At 31.9% G+C, this 13,060-nt stretch overlaps 1 protein-coding gene across 1 annotated transcript; it reads left to right on the forward strand.

The window, feature by feature from the left end:
* Positions 1-329: 329 nt before the first annotated feature.
* LOC132033676 (uncharacterized) lies at positions 330-6,558 on the forward strand. The gene is made up of 6 exons (XM_059423714.1): positions 330-673; positions 1,191-1,469; positions 5,535-5,695; positions 5,779-5,884; positions 5,971-6,087; positions 6,193-6,558. Exons 1-6 carry the CDS (start codon positions 482-484, stop codon positions 6,337-6,339), a joined length of 1,002 nt encoding a protein of 333 aa, XP_059279697.1. The 5' UTR covers positions 330-481; the 3' UTR covers positions 6,340-6,558.
* Positions 6,559-13,060: the final 6,502 nt, after the last annotated feature.

Consider the following 13,060-nt stretch of genomic DNA (forward strand, 5'->3'; position numbering starts at 1 on the left):
TTTTTTGAAAAAGGGCCTAAAATGCCCCTGAACTATGGGATTTGGTACAATATTGCCTTCCGTCCATCTATTGGGCCAAAAATGCCCCTACCGTTAAAAATAAGGGCAATTTAGGCCCTATAGGTTGACGACAGGGGCATTTTAGAGTGTAAAGGTAAACGGAGGATATTTTTGTACTAAATCCCATAGTTGGAGGGCATTTTAGGCCCTTTTCCGTTTAAATAATAACCTAAAAAGAACATTTGCATAAATGAGCACCTTGAGTCTGGAGTGCCTACATTTAAATACACAAAAACAGATCTGTAACGGCTAGATCTTCCACTTCCGAATTCGAAATCTGAAAGAATCATATCATATAAATAGAAAACAAAATTACAAATGAGGCCCCAAAACCCCTCATTTCAGAAAATTCAGACCACAACCGCTCGCTCTTGACAAAAACTCATCGAAAATCCATTTCCCATTGGCGTAAACTTTGAGGATGGATATTTCTCAAGAAACAGAAGATTACATACGTGAATCGATAGAGTACTCTCTTGGTCTCCCTGTTTCCTCACAAACACTTCAATTAAAGCTTCGTGCATCTCAAGAATCACTCATTCGCCTGAGAAATCAGTATCTTTCTCTACAGGCAAAATTGAAAGACAAAGATGAAACCATCGAGCGCACTAGGGTTTATACCTTTATACTCTCCTCTTTTATCTACTTTAAGATAAATCATATGTTTGTTGTAAATAATTGATGTTCTTTTATTATTTATCGTTATACTCCCGAGTTGAAGAAATATAGGGAGATTTTTCGATCTTGTGGTTCTAAATTAAAGATGTGTGTAATGTATAAAAATGTCGTTTGAAGATGGATTGTTTTGTGAAAGAATTTTTGGTCCTATAAAAAGCCGAATTTGTGCTTGTGCAAATTATTGAGTAATTGGAGATGAAAAAGAAGAACCGGAATTTTGTGAACAATGTGGAGTCCAATTTGTTGATTCTCGGATACAAAGGTATCAAATGGGCTTTTTGTGGTTTTACAATTGCTGTGTATTGTGTTTGAATTCTCAACCTACTAAATATAGAAAGAGGTACTCTTTTTGGGACAGGCCAAAAAGGAATATAAGACACTTGTATGCTTATATTAAGATTTTATTTGATTTTTTTCTTCTCGTAATTGTTAAAAATGTTGCTACTTGTTAGGCTGAGTCAAGTATGAATGCTGTAGCATTGAAGAAGTTTGTAGAGGAAAATAATAGATTGGCGGTGGAGTGTTCGAATTTGTTGGCACAGTGTAAGAGATGGGAGAAAGAGTGTTCTTTGTATGATCATGACCGTGAGGCGTTAATGGATTTTGGGAATGAGGCAGATGAGAGAGCAAAGGAAGCTGAGACTCGTGTTCATGACTTGGAGGAAGAGGTTCGCAAGTTATCTGAAGAATTGCATTTCTACAAGTGTCAATATGAGACCCAAGTCCAAGTGGTATGTAATTCCTTTTTTTTTTTTTCTTGGTTCTCTTCCATGTTAAAGTTTCTGCTGTATTCGATGTTAAGTGGTTTTAATTGATGAATTGTTTATACTTCACATGTCAGGCCAGCGTGGTGGGGTTTCCTTTTAATTTTTAAATATGATTTTGTTTTGAATGCACTAACACAGGTCTCCAAATGATGTTTAAGTTTAAAATCAAAGTATCTTGAACTTCATCAATGTGGAAACAAAATGATTTATTGCATAAAATTTGGAACCAACTAAGTATGAGCGAAAATTGTGAAGAAACTTTAGGGACTCGTAGAAGCTTGTTGACCCATTTTCAAAAGAAATACCTTAATAATTTGTTCTATTGTCAGTCAAAGCTTTTGGGAATTTGACAGAATGTTTCTAATTACATTCTCTACTGATAATTATGTTACTCTTTATCTTCTACATCAAAGTAGTATGATAATTATAATGTGATTTTTAATACTTTTCTATACATTTGTTATTTTTGTGCTCCTCAGATTGTATTTATTAGATACGAATTAGATGGCCGTCTTCCTATTAAACTGACCTATTCACATGCAAGGTTTTGAGAGTAAGAATGTTAGAATAATTTATCAAATTTAGATTGGTAGAAATAATTGTTTGATATTTTAATTAAGTGGAAAGAGTATAATATATAATTCAGATGGAGAGAGTGTTACTTTATATTGGTTTAAATTGTTGAGGAGAATTTTTTTAAGGAAAGAGGTCTAGTTTTTTACTTTTTTTGGATGGACTAAGAAAGAGAGTAGGCCAAGTTATTAGGGGGACAAAGTGTCCTTAACCTTCTTTAAGGTTTCAGTAAATTTTTCCTTCTAAAACTAAAATCAACAAGCCATGCATTTTGTATTTGTCAGGAGCTGTCAGAAAAAAGGGTTTAACTACAAAATCAGTTTTCAGATTATTTGGTGATAACTAGGGAGTGAACTTTTTGTTATATGTTTGAAGGCAATTCTATCATTGACGACACAAAGAAGGTCCTAGATACATACAACAAAAAATGGAGTTTAACTCTCTTAAAATGTTCTAGATTCATTCTATGTGTGCGTTAAATTCTCAGAGAATTATTTTCTGAATTATCCATGCCCTTTCCTAACTTATTTTTCCATGATCATCCTATTTCATCACTGTTCATGTTCATTGCTAAATCTCTAAAACCGATCGAGGAAGTTCTTTTTTTATTCCTCAGGCTCTTCACCTCTAATGCACTGTATGTATAGTAGTTAATAAAGTTGACTGTTTGTTTTGAAAAAGTTAACTCCATCTATCAAACGCCCTACCTAGAAGTCCAGCTTTGCTCCTTGGCAACTCAAACCCCTGGATTTGCGGTCAAAAGTGGAGGGTCTTTACCATCTGGCTATCCAAACCTTGTCCGCTGTTGATCATTTCATCTTATACATTATCCATCTTTAGATATTTCTATCCTCTTATAATCTTTTATTTTTTCAATTTATCAAGTTTTTTAGCGGGTGTATGTTGGGATGAGATGTAATACCATGATGAACATAGTATGTCATGAAGCACACAATAGCAAATAAGTGGCTGCTCTTAACTTTACCCCCCAAAGGTACACTTTACCCCCCAAAGGTACTTCAGGATATGTTGTAGGAAAATTTCTAAATTTGCAACCCAGAACATTTGTAAGAGATTCAATTTTGCTGATTGCGTTTACTGGAAACAGATTGGCTTTGGCTAGACTGATGTGGTTTTTCTCTTTTATTAATGTATATATGTGAAACCTCCATAAAGTAGTTGGATTCACAGCAAATCCGCTTAACCTGTCTTTCTCACGGCAGGATGTAGCATTTATTCATCACTTTCAACACCAATAGGATATAAAAAGAAGAAAAGTGAAAAATTAGAGAAGTGAAGATATTTTGGTAGCATGTAGATGAGTAATGCACTGATGCATGGATACTGCACAACCTAATAATTGATTTTTGGCTGCCAAAAAGTAACATCCATAAATTTTAGATTTCCGCTACTGGCACCTTTATTGATGACTTATAATCTTTTTGGGCAGCGCTAGAAACATTTGTGGAATGCTTTGAGAAAGAATCATGTGGTGATATCATTTCCATATTTGGGGTTCTAATCTCAATATTGATGATTCAGGGGGGGCTTTCATGTTCACCAAATATTAGGTTTCCTCTTGAATTTCTTTGGGAAAAGCTACAGTTACTTGAAACTGGAAGAAATATGCATCGAAGAATATTGTTTTCATTTAAGACTGTAGTTGTTGTTGTCAGTACTCTGGTCACTCTTTGACATTGCAAAGTTGTAATTGTCGGGGGAGGGAGGTTACAAAACAGATGAATTTTTGCTACAACATAAACTATTCACATTTTTTCATTAGGTTTTTTGATATCTAATCTAACGTGAAAGAGGTTTTCAACCCAAAATACTCCATAGAGCTGTCATAGCTAGATATTATGAGGCTCCAGTATTAGGTCTACTTACTTTGTTGATCGCCTTATTCAACTATGAGTTATGATGTGATTAAAGTATTAATGGTGGTAGTGTACACTCGTACATTCAGGCTTGAGGTCATTCTCTGTAATAATGTCTCCATCTTAGGAGTTTATGCATAAGGTCTCCATATTCTTGGTTTTAGGTATATTAGGTCCATGATACTTTGTTGATGGTGCATCATTAAGCTCGAGGTCTTTTAAGCCTTATGTTATATTTTGTCTCCATTTTAGGGATTTTTAGGCTTAATGTCTCCACTTTGGGTTTTCAGTATTAGGTCTACTTACTTTGTTGATCGCCTTATTCAACTATGAGTTATGATGTGATTAAAGTATTAATGATGGTAGCGTACAATCGTACATTCAGGCTTGAGGCCATTCTCTGTAATAATGTCTCCATCTTAGGAGTTTATGCATAAGGTCTCCATATTCTTGGTTTAGGCATATTAGGTCCATGATACTTTGTTGATTGCCTTATTCTTCACCTATGCGTTATGAAGGCGTTAAAGTATCTCTGGTACTACCGTACATTAGGATCGAAAGCCTACCCATGTCATGCTTTTGGGGTTTAGATATAAGATTTCCATTTTAGGATACACATTGGTCTGTGATACTGGGAAGCAATTCAACTTTGCTGTTGCTGAAACTATTCATGTTTTTTCATTAAGACTTTTGGTTCCGATATGGGAAAGTTGTCGACCCAAACTCCATAGAACTGTTGTACTTGGATAATATGAGGGGTTTGACTTCGTTGATGCTTCTTCAACCATGAGTTATGATGTGGTTGAAGCTTTTCAATGGTAGTATACTTTAGGCCGAGGTCTCTCAAACCTTTTGTTGTGTCAATGTCTCAGTTTTAGGATTTTAGGAACAAGATCTATGTTATGCAAATTACCCACTGTCGTTGTTGACCAGTATTGACATGACACAAAATCGGTATGCCAGTGGAATTGTCTTCGTCTGCTATATGTTGTTTCTGTCCACTGGCCAGGTTCCAATATTGACCATTTTATTTTTTGTTTGTGCTATTATATGATGTGCTATTATGGAACAAACTAAATAACATAATAGATACTTCGATAAAATTAATTGATATTTATTTGGACTCAACTACCTTTCGGATTCTAGATTTATGGATTATGAATCCAACACCTAGCTCCATTGTCGGATACTCAACTGGTATCCATGTAACATGATATAAGGTAATGAAATTCCTGTCAGTTCTTCTGTTGTTATGACAATGGGGGAGCTTATTGGTCTAATTTTGTATCCCCCCTCGGTAACAGTAATTGGACTGGTAATTGCTTCGTGAATAGCATCCTTTCTCTTTACCAGTATGCAGGTGTATCTTTTCATGTGTTACGGTTATTCACATAATTAGACTGGTCTTCTGAGGATATGTAATTAGCCTGCTGATTACTTGAAAACTTAACTGGCTGCTTGAAAAATAACGCGGTCAATATAGCCTGTCAATTAGTTAGCTGTAGACCCTATTATGTTGGTGACTCTCGCTAGATTGCTAGAAATGGAGGCTAATTATTAGGTTACTATACTCATACAGGATGACACAACCACGGGCGATGCTTCTCTGGAACAAAATCTGCTCGACAATTTGCTGGAAACTGTGATTGGTAGAGATGATGCTGCATCAACAGCACATGCATTTCTGGAGGCAAATAGTGGTATAGAAGTTTGTCAAAGATTGTTGACAAAGTGGAAGCGGTGAGTTCAATTTCTGGTTGCCCAAATGTCTACAATTTTTGCAATTTGCTTAATTTTCAGCTGAGTGCCTTTTCCTGTGATAGATTGAAGCCATCGACACAAAAGGTTATTGCTCTGGTTGCTGAAGTCAATACGCTGCAGAAAGACAAGGAACATTTGAGGATAAACCTCCATAAAGCTGAAGACGAGGTAAGTAGATTTAGAGAGAGAGAGAGCGCTTGATATCCTGTCATCCTAATAAACTAAGAAACAAAATGGTAATTTTCTGATTTTAGGTGAACGTATTGTTTGAACAAAACAATGTTTTGGATGAGGCGAATAAAAGGCTGATAAGGCTGTACCAGAAAGAGAAGAACACACCTGGTTCTGGTGGAAAACCTTCTTCTGGCAAGGTGAGCTTATAAGAGTTTCTTTTAGCTTGATCTTTTGTTTCCTCCTCTCTATGAGCGCTATAGAGGCAGCCTTTCATAGCTAAAGTTTTGGTTAACCTTTAACAGTGCTCACATGGCAACAAAAGGAAATCAAGCCCCAAGATAAGCAGTCCAGTTGAAGGAAAACTTGATTTCACTGAGGTTGATTCATTGAGGCAGCCTTTATCACCTTTACGAGAAAACTCACCTGAATATAGATTAAGCAAGAAGTAGCAGGAGGAAGCTCCCCCCACTGACCAGCTGCAATTTCTTTTAATCATTTTAGTCATTTCTTGCATTTAAAAGGGTTGTTACGATTCTCGGTAACTGTAAAAAGTAACATACTACATTCTCATCTTCCCCGATTGCCTTGAAGAATTTGGTTGTTTTTCGTTGTTGTAAGAAAATTACTGTTAAGTCTGTAACCAATTTAGTCCTGGCGCATTACTGATACATTTTGCTTGCATTATATTGCTAAGTAGGGATCTTTTGTTACTGCTTTATGCTTAATATGGATGAATGTAGTGACTGCCGTAGGGGTTATTGTGTCAAAAAGTCAATAGCCATGTTTTGCATTGATCTTTTCAGTATCCATATTTAAGTGTCATGATGGTCTTGCTCAAAACTCAACTTTATCATTTGCCATGGAACTGGCTATTGTGGAACCTCCTTGTTGAATCGTTAAATGTACGGATTTGAAAATGGTTTTTCCCAGCTTTGAATTTGCCAGAACAATTTATTTCCAATTTTGCGTTTCAAATTATGTTTTTCTTGAATTTGAAGATGATGATTTTTTTTTTTTTGGTATTTGCTCTTAGAAGAGATCTTTTTTATTTCTTTGGATGAAAAAAATGAGTTTTTAGATAGATTTGGAAGAATTAGTTCGTGGGTTTGTTTTCAGAAAATTTGTCATGAGCTGATCTTTTTGAAGAAAATATTTTTACACTTTACAGCCATAAATATTGATTTGACTCTTCTATGGATGAATTATTTGCAAACTTCTTTTTAAATCTTCGGAAAAGAATGTTTTGACATATTAACAAGAAAAGTTAATGCCTCAAACCCTTCTAAATTATCTATACTTTGTCAGTTTTATACTTAACTTATGGGTGTTGCTGTTAATCTCAAATTATAACATTTCCTATCGACCATAAGAACTAAAACTAATCCTACATCATCATATACACAATGAGAACACATTATCTCATGATATTACAAATATCTCTAAGCAAATTTAAAATAGAGAATATGAATATATACAAGAAATTAGAAGCAATCTATATCTATATCTATATAAAAAAGGAGAGGTACAAGCAATGTGGTTAAGCCAAGTGGCAAGCTAATAACAAGCCACTTGGCAATTTTAAGACAAAGCTAATGAGAATTAGGACAAAACTAATAAGAATTGTAATATAAGTTTTGAATTGTTGATAATTGAAATATAAATATTCAAATTATAATGAGAAGACATGTTTCCGTAAGTTTGAATTTTAAAGAAGTGATCTAAACATACTGGGAATTTATATATAGATGAGAAGATATGTTTCCGTAAGTTTGAATTTTGAATAAGTGATCTAAACCTAATGGGAATTGATAATATCTAACCAACTTTAGATAAACGAATGAATCTGAATTTATTTAAATTTCACCATTTAAATAGGGGATAAACACTCTAAACCAAACAGTTTCAATGGAAATTTAATCTCCAAGAGTCCTACGCCTACATATAGCTAGCTAATTATCTTCAATTTCACAGATTGTTATATATAATTGTATTCTATATATATAAAATAAGAGAGGTATAAGCAATGCGGTTAAGCCAAGTGGCATGCTAATAACAAGCCACTTGGCAATTTTAGGACAAAGTTAATGGAGATTGCAATAAAAGGTTTGAATTGGTTAATTTGAATTGAAATATATCTTAAGTATTAGATTGTTGGAGTAAAATTAGATTTTCATTAGCATTAAACTACAAACCCACGGCTGGAGAGTTCTAAATGAACTCCTACCATTGCCAAAACTTATCCTATCAGATATTATAAAATAAACCACATTTTCTTGAAGATCTTTTAATTGCATTGCATTCTCGATTATTCTTTGTTGGAATTAAAAGATAATTTTTAGTTTACTAACTATGACTTATCTAAACTTATATTTTAATAAAGTTAAAAATGGCTATAATGCAAGTGTATGTGCAGAAACAAAAATATATGAATCTTTTAACAAATAATTTAAGGTTTAAAATTTAAATTGAAGCTATCCAAATCAGATGAAATTATAAGTGATAAGATTCCATAATACATCAGTAAAATTTCATTTCGTACTTTTATTTACCGAATTTGCAATTAATTTAAAGTTTTAAAATAAATTAAAAATTATCCAAATCAAATATGTGTGTGGGTGTATAAGGATAAGGTTTTCGTACTTTTGTTTTTTTTCTTTTCTAACAAACAAAAGAATTAATAAGCAAAGAAGATTAGGGGAAGGTCAAAAATAAGGATAAGGAAGGGTAAAAACTGTTCTTCTTTTGTTTCGTCTCCATTTAGTTTAAAAAAATATAATTTATCTCCTCGGTTTCAAATGTTTTTCTCAATTCAAATATATAATAAATTATAAGATAAGGATCTTTGGAGTCCTATCTAATAAAGTGATATGATATTTGAATTCGAATTCAAAATGAAATTTGAGTTGGAATGAATATCCAACTTCTTGACCTCTTCTATAATAAATTATAAGATAAGGATCTTTGGAGTCCTATCTAATAAAGTGATATGATATTTGAATTCGAATTCAAAATGAAATTTGAGTTGGAATGAATATCCAAATTCTTGACCTCTTCTATATATACCATATAAGTTAAGACTTTCTCCTCTTCCAACTCTATTCGTGAATTTTACATTTTACTGCATTCATATTCTTTATCTTTTAGAAATTTATTCAGTATTAATGTTTTTATTTTCTATATGCGGATGTGTGATGTACCTATTATAGAAAAGGATGTTACAAGATTATTCCTTCTATTCATTATACTCATGCCTGAACTCAAGTAAGTACTCTCCAATGTAATTATTCCAGTTTTGTCGTTATGATTTTTGACAAAAATAAATACATTAGGTTACGTAAAATAGAAAATCACTCTCTTATTAGTCGAGTTGGCCCTTTTTAATGCTAAATTTTCTTACTATTTTAAATTATTATTTTATTGAAACTAAAATAATGATTTTTTTTTCTTTTTTTTTTAAATTGTTTTTTATTACATAGGGGGTAGGGGAAGGGAAAACGAGGGAGGGGATTACAACGTGGGGATTTGAACCCTCACGAACAAGGTAAAAGTTCAGGTAGCCAACCAACTGAGTTACTAGATCCCTACAATGATTTTTGTTCCAAAGTCTACAGACAATCATTTTTCAAAACTATTTGTGTAGATGACATGTTGTACTCTAAATTCTCTTGTTGAAGAAGAAATATATACGGTTCCGAAGATCTTTGTAATGGATGAAGATGTATAATGAATATATTTTTCCCTAATATCATAGAAGATAATTAATACTTGCATCTCCTATATCTGTTTTGCAAAACGGATCTGTTATTGTAATTGTCATAAAAATTAATGATGAAACAAGTTAGAGAATATCATATTGTTTATATGTTGAGATGTTCTTTTCTCGCCTTTATTTCTATTCATTTATTATAATTTTAAAGCTTGCTCTACACCCATGTATTTATTGCATATGTATTTTTTAACCAACTTTTTTTATATTTGAACTTTTGTTTTACTCCGATTTTTAAGAACTCGGTGGATAAACATAATTCATCATTACTAAGGTTGATCCTTGGAGTTTGAGCATTAGCTTTTTATCATCTTTAATTCTCTTTGTAAAGTCAATACTAAAATCACCAATTTAAGGATATGATTTACTTTCTCCTTGAACAAACAACTTTGATAATTTTCTTAAGGTAAGATAAAAAAGTATAAAGTTGAAAACTCTTTTGATGGTCATAGTTAATTTGTAAGTGATTTTATCAGATTCAAAATAGCGACCCACTCATAATTTTCAGTTACGATCTAATAGCTTTTATCAATCATATTCCTCAGAGTCGATCTTGCAATTGGAAGTTCAAGTTCATGTAATTTCCTTTTTTGTTTGTCTCACAAATTTTTAGTCACAATATATTTAGCTGTTAGAAATCTTTTTAGAAAAATCAAGATTGTAAGTTATATACTAAGATTATTGTTGGGTGGATTTGGGGTGGGGAGGGGGGGGGGGGGAATAAAGATTGCAATTTATACATCAAAATTCATATGCCTGTGGGCTAGCCATGATTTCTCTGATGTTTGTGTATCTCTCCCATCTAAATTTTTTCTTAGAGTTTATTAACACAATCTGTGATACTAACTATAATTGTGATACTAACTAACATAAAAAATGAGAGTTAAAGGACGATTTTTAACTCAATATTTGATACTTACTGTAATTGTCTGCATATAGATATTTGATTGTTTGATTTAAGAGGATTTTAAATATCTAAAACATTAAATAACATATCAAATTGACAAAGAGAAAAATAATTCAGAATTTGAACATAAAAATATAAATATATAATCTAAATTACGGTCAAGAGAATCTAATAAAAATTGGTTTAGCTCACTTTTGGAGATAAAATAATCAAGTTTAACAAAATTTTGATATAACCATGTCAAATTTTTAGAGTAAGTAGATAAGTACAAGTTCAATTTGAGATAAAAAGTTATATTTGAATTCTACATGCTAAAGATTAAATACAAGTTCACGTAATTTTTTGTATTTTTATTTTTATAGAGAATAAATTTAAATTAATTTCTGTGATAAGATACTATGATATCTCAACAAATCGGATGTTTATCTCTTTTTCTTTTAGTAGTAGCGGTTTCAAAATGAATAATATATTTACCATACGTGTAGGCTGAAAAGTAAAAGCATTTTAGGAGTTCAAATTAAGATTTGTGATAAAATTTACAAGTGAAGAGTCCTACCACTTTTACAACTATTCCTAACAAACTATATATATATACCCTTTAGTGATAAATCAAACGTTAGGCTTTTGCTCGTCTTTTTGTTGTTATCTAACAAAATTCACTTTGTTGTTATCTAGCTAAATTAGCATTCTTTAATTTCATGATGGAAGAGCTTAATATTATTTGCCTGTCATGTACTCTATGAATTTTCATGATAATAAGCTTTTCATTGTTTTTATTTTAATCAAAAGCTTATTGTTTGCTTGCTTTATTCTCCTCTTTTTTGTTAACATGTTAACTTTGAGTGTTAAGAGTAGATTATTTGTGGCTCTTTGGTGAATTTTAGCGAAGAAAAGGTTACTGATAATCTATTGTTGCAGGTTTGAACCTGATATGGTTGGGAAGCTATTATGGTGGAGAAGGATAAGGAGAGCAAGGAATAGGGAAAGACACAGCGGATCGAAGACGGAGAACTTTATATGTGAGACCCCAAGAGTATTAGTTTTTGATCCTTTTCTGAATTTTTTTCGTTCAAACAATACTTAAAATGAATTAGCATGATAATGTACTTTAAAGATTTGAATTTTTGTTCTGCTGATACATATAAGTTTTTGTATTCACATCTCTTACTTTTGTCCATATTTCTAACCTTGTGTGAACGCAATTTCCCCGTCTCCCAAACCATACAATAGAATATTTTAGAGACTAGAGCGTGTATAAACTCTTTTTAATACGTGTACAAAATAACAATCAGATAAGCTAATGAAGAAGTTTGCTTGGTGCTTAGAGCACTTGGATATGGCAAAAATGTTCATGTGGCGTTTGATAAAGTTCACGAAGACTAAACAATTTAAAGCCTACATATGTATAAACTAGAGTTTTCAATTTATTGTATTAAGACCAAAATCACACCTTTGATAAATGTGAACAATAAAAGAAATTTGTAAATTTTTCTTACTACTTTCTTTTATTGTCCTAATGAAGTGAATTTCCTTTTTTTTTTTCTTCTTATTGTATGTTGCACTTTGCAGAAGAGTAAAAATTAGGGAATAGTTCAGAGGTGAAATGGAGAAACAAGATCATTTGACGTCCTACTGTTAGATGCAATTCTGCAATTAATTTAGTTTTGCTTGAAGTAAAATCTAGCATTCTACTTTCAACGAAGGTACAAGGATATTCTTTTCATTGTTTGGTATTAAAGCACTATCCCAAATTAATATTTTAGTGTTCTTCATAATAATAATAATAATAATAATAATAATATATACACACACACTTAACTTTTGTAAAATTTATATCTTTCTGTAACAAAACAAAGTAATAAAAAAAGATATAAGAGAGACAAAATAACGTATGGGGAAAGGTTTTAAAAAGAGAGAGGATAACGACCGATAATAAAGGGTCTCATCTATTTCAAATACTTTTTTCAATTCAAATGTATAGGTTAGAAAGATAAGAATATCTTAAAATTCTATCTTTTCAAATATATATTGTGTTTAAAAAAATCATTTCTAACAAATAGATATGATATTTGAATTTAAATAAAATTTAAGTTGCCATGAAGTTCCAACTTATATATATACCCATTTAGCACATAAATCAATGTTAGACTTTCTCCTCTTTCGAATTCTATCTAACCAAATTTATTTTTTTAATCTTATGATGGAAGCTTTTACTATTATCTGCACATCGCGTCCTCTCTAAAAATTTATGATAACAAAGTCCTCATAGTTTTTTTTTTTCCAATAGAAAGCTTACTGTTTTCTTGCTTTATTCTCATTTTTTTTTTATAGACACGTTAAATTTGGATGTTAAGGATAATTTTTTGTTGTGTTGGGTAAGTTTTAGTGAAGAAAAGGTTTCTAATAGTGTATTGTTATCAGCTTTGAATCTGATAAACTTACATTCTAGGGATGCTATTACGGTGGAGTGGATAAGGAGAAAACAGAACTGGGATAG

This window comes from Lycium ferocissimum, chromosome 10 (assembly GCF_029784015.1).
Source record: "Lycium ferocissimum isolate CSIRO_LF1 chromosome 10, AGI_CSIRO_Lferr_CH_V1, whole genome shotgun sequence".
NCBI lineage: Eukaryota > Viridiplantae > Streptophyta > Magnoliopsida > Solanales > Solanaceae > Lycium > Lycium ferocissimum.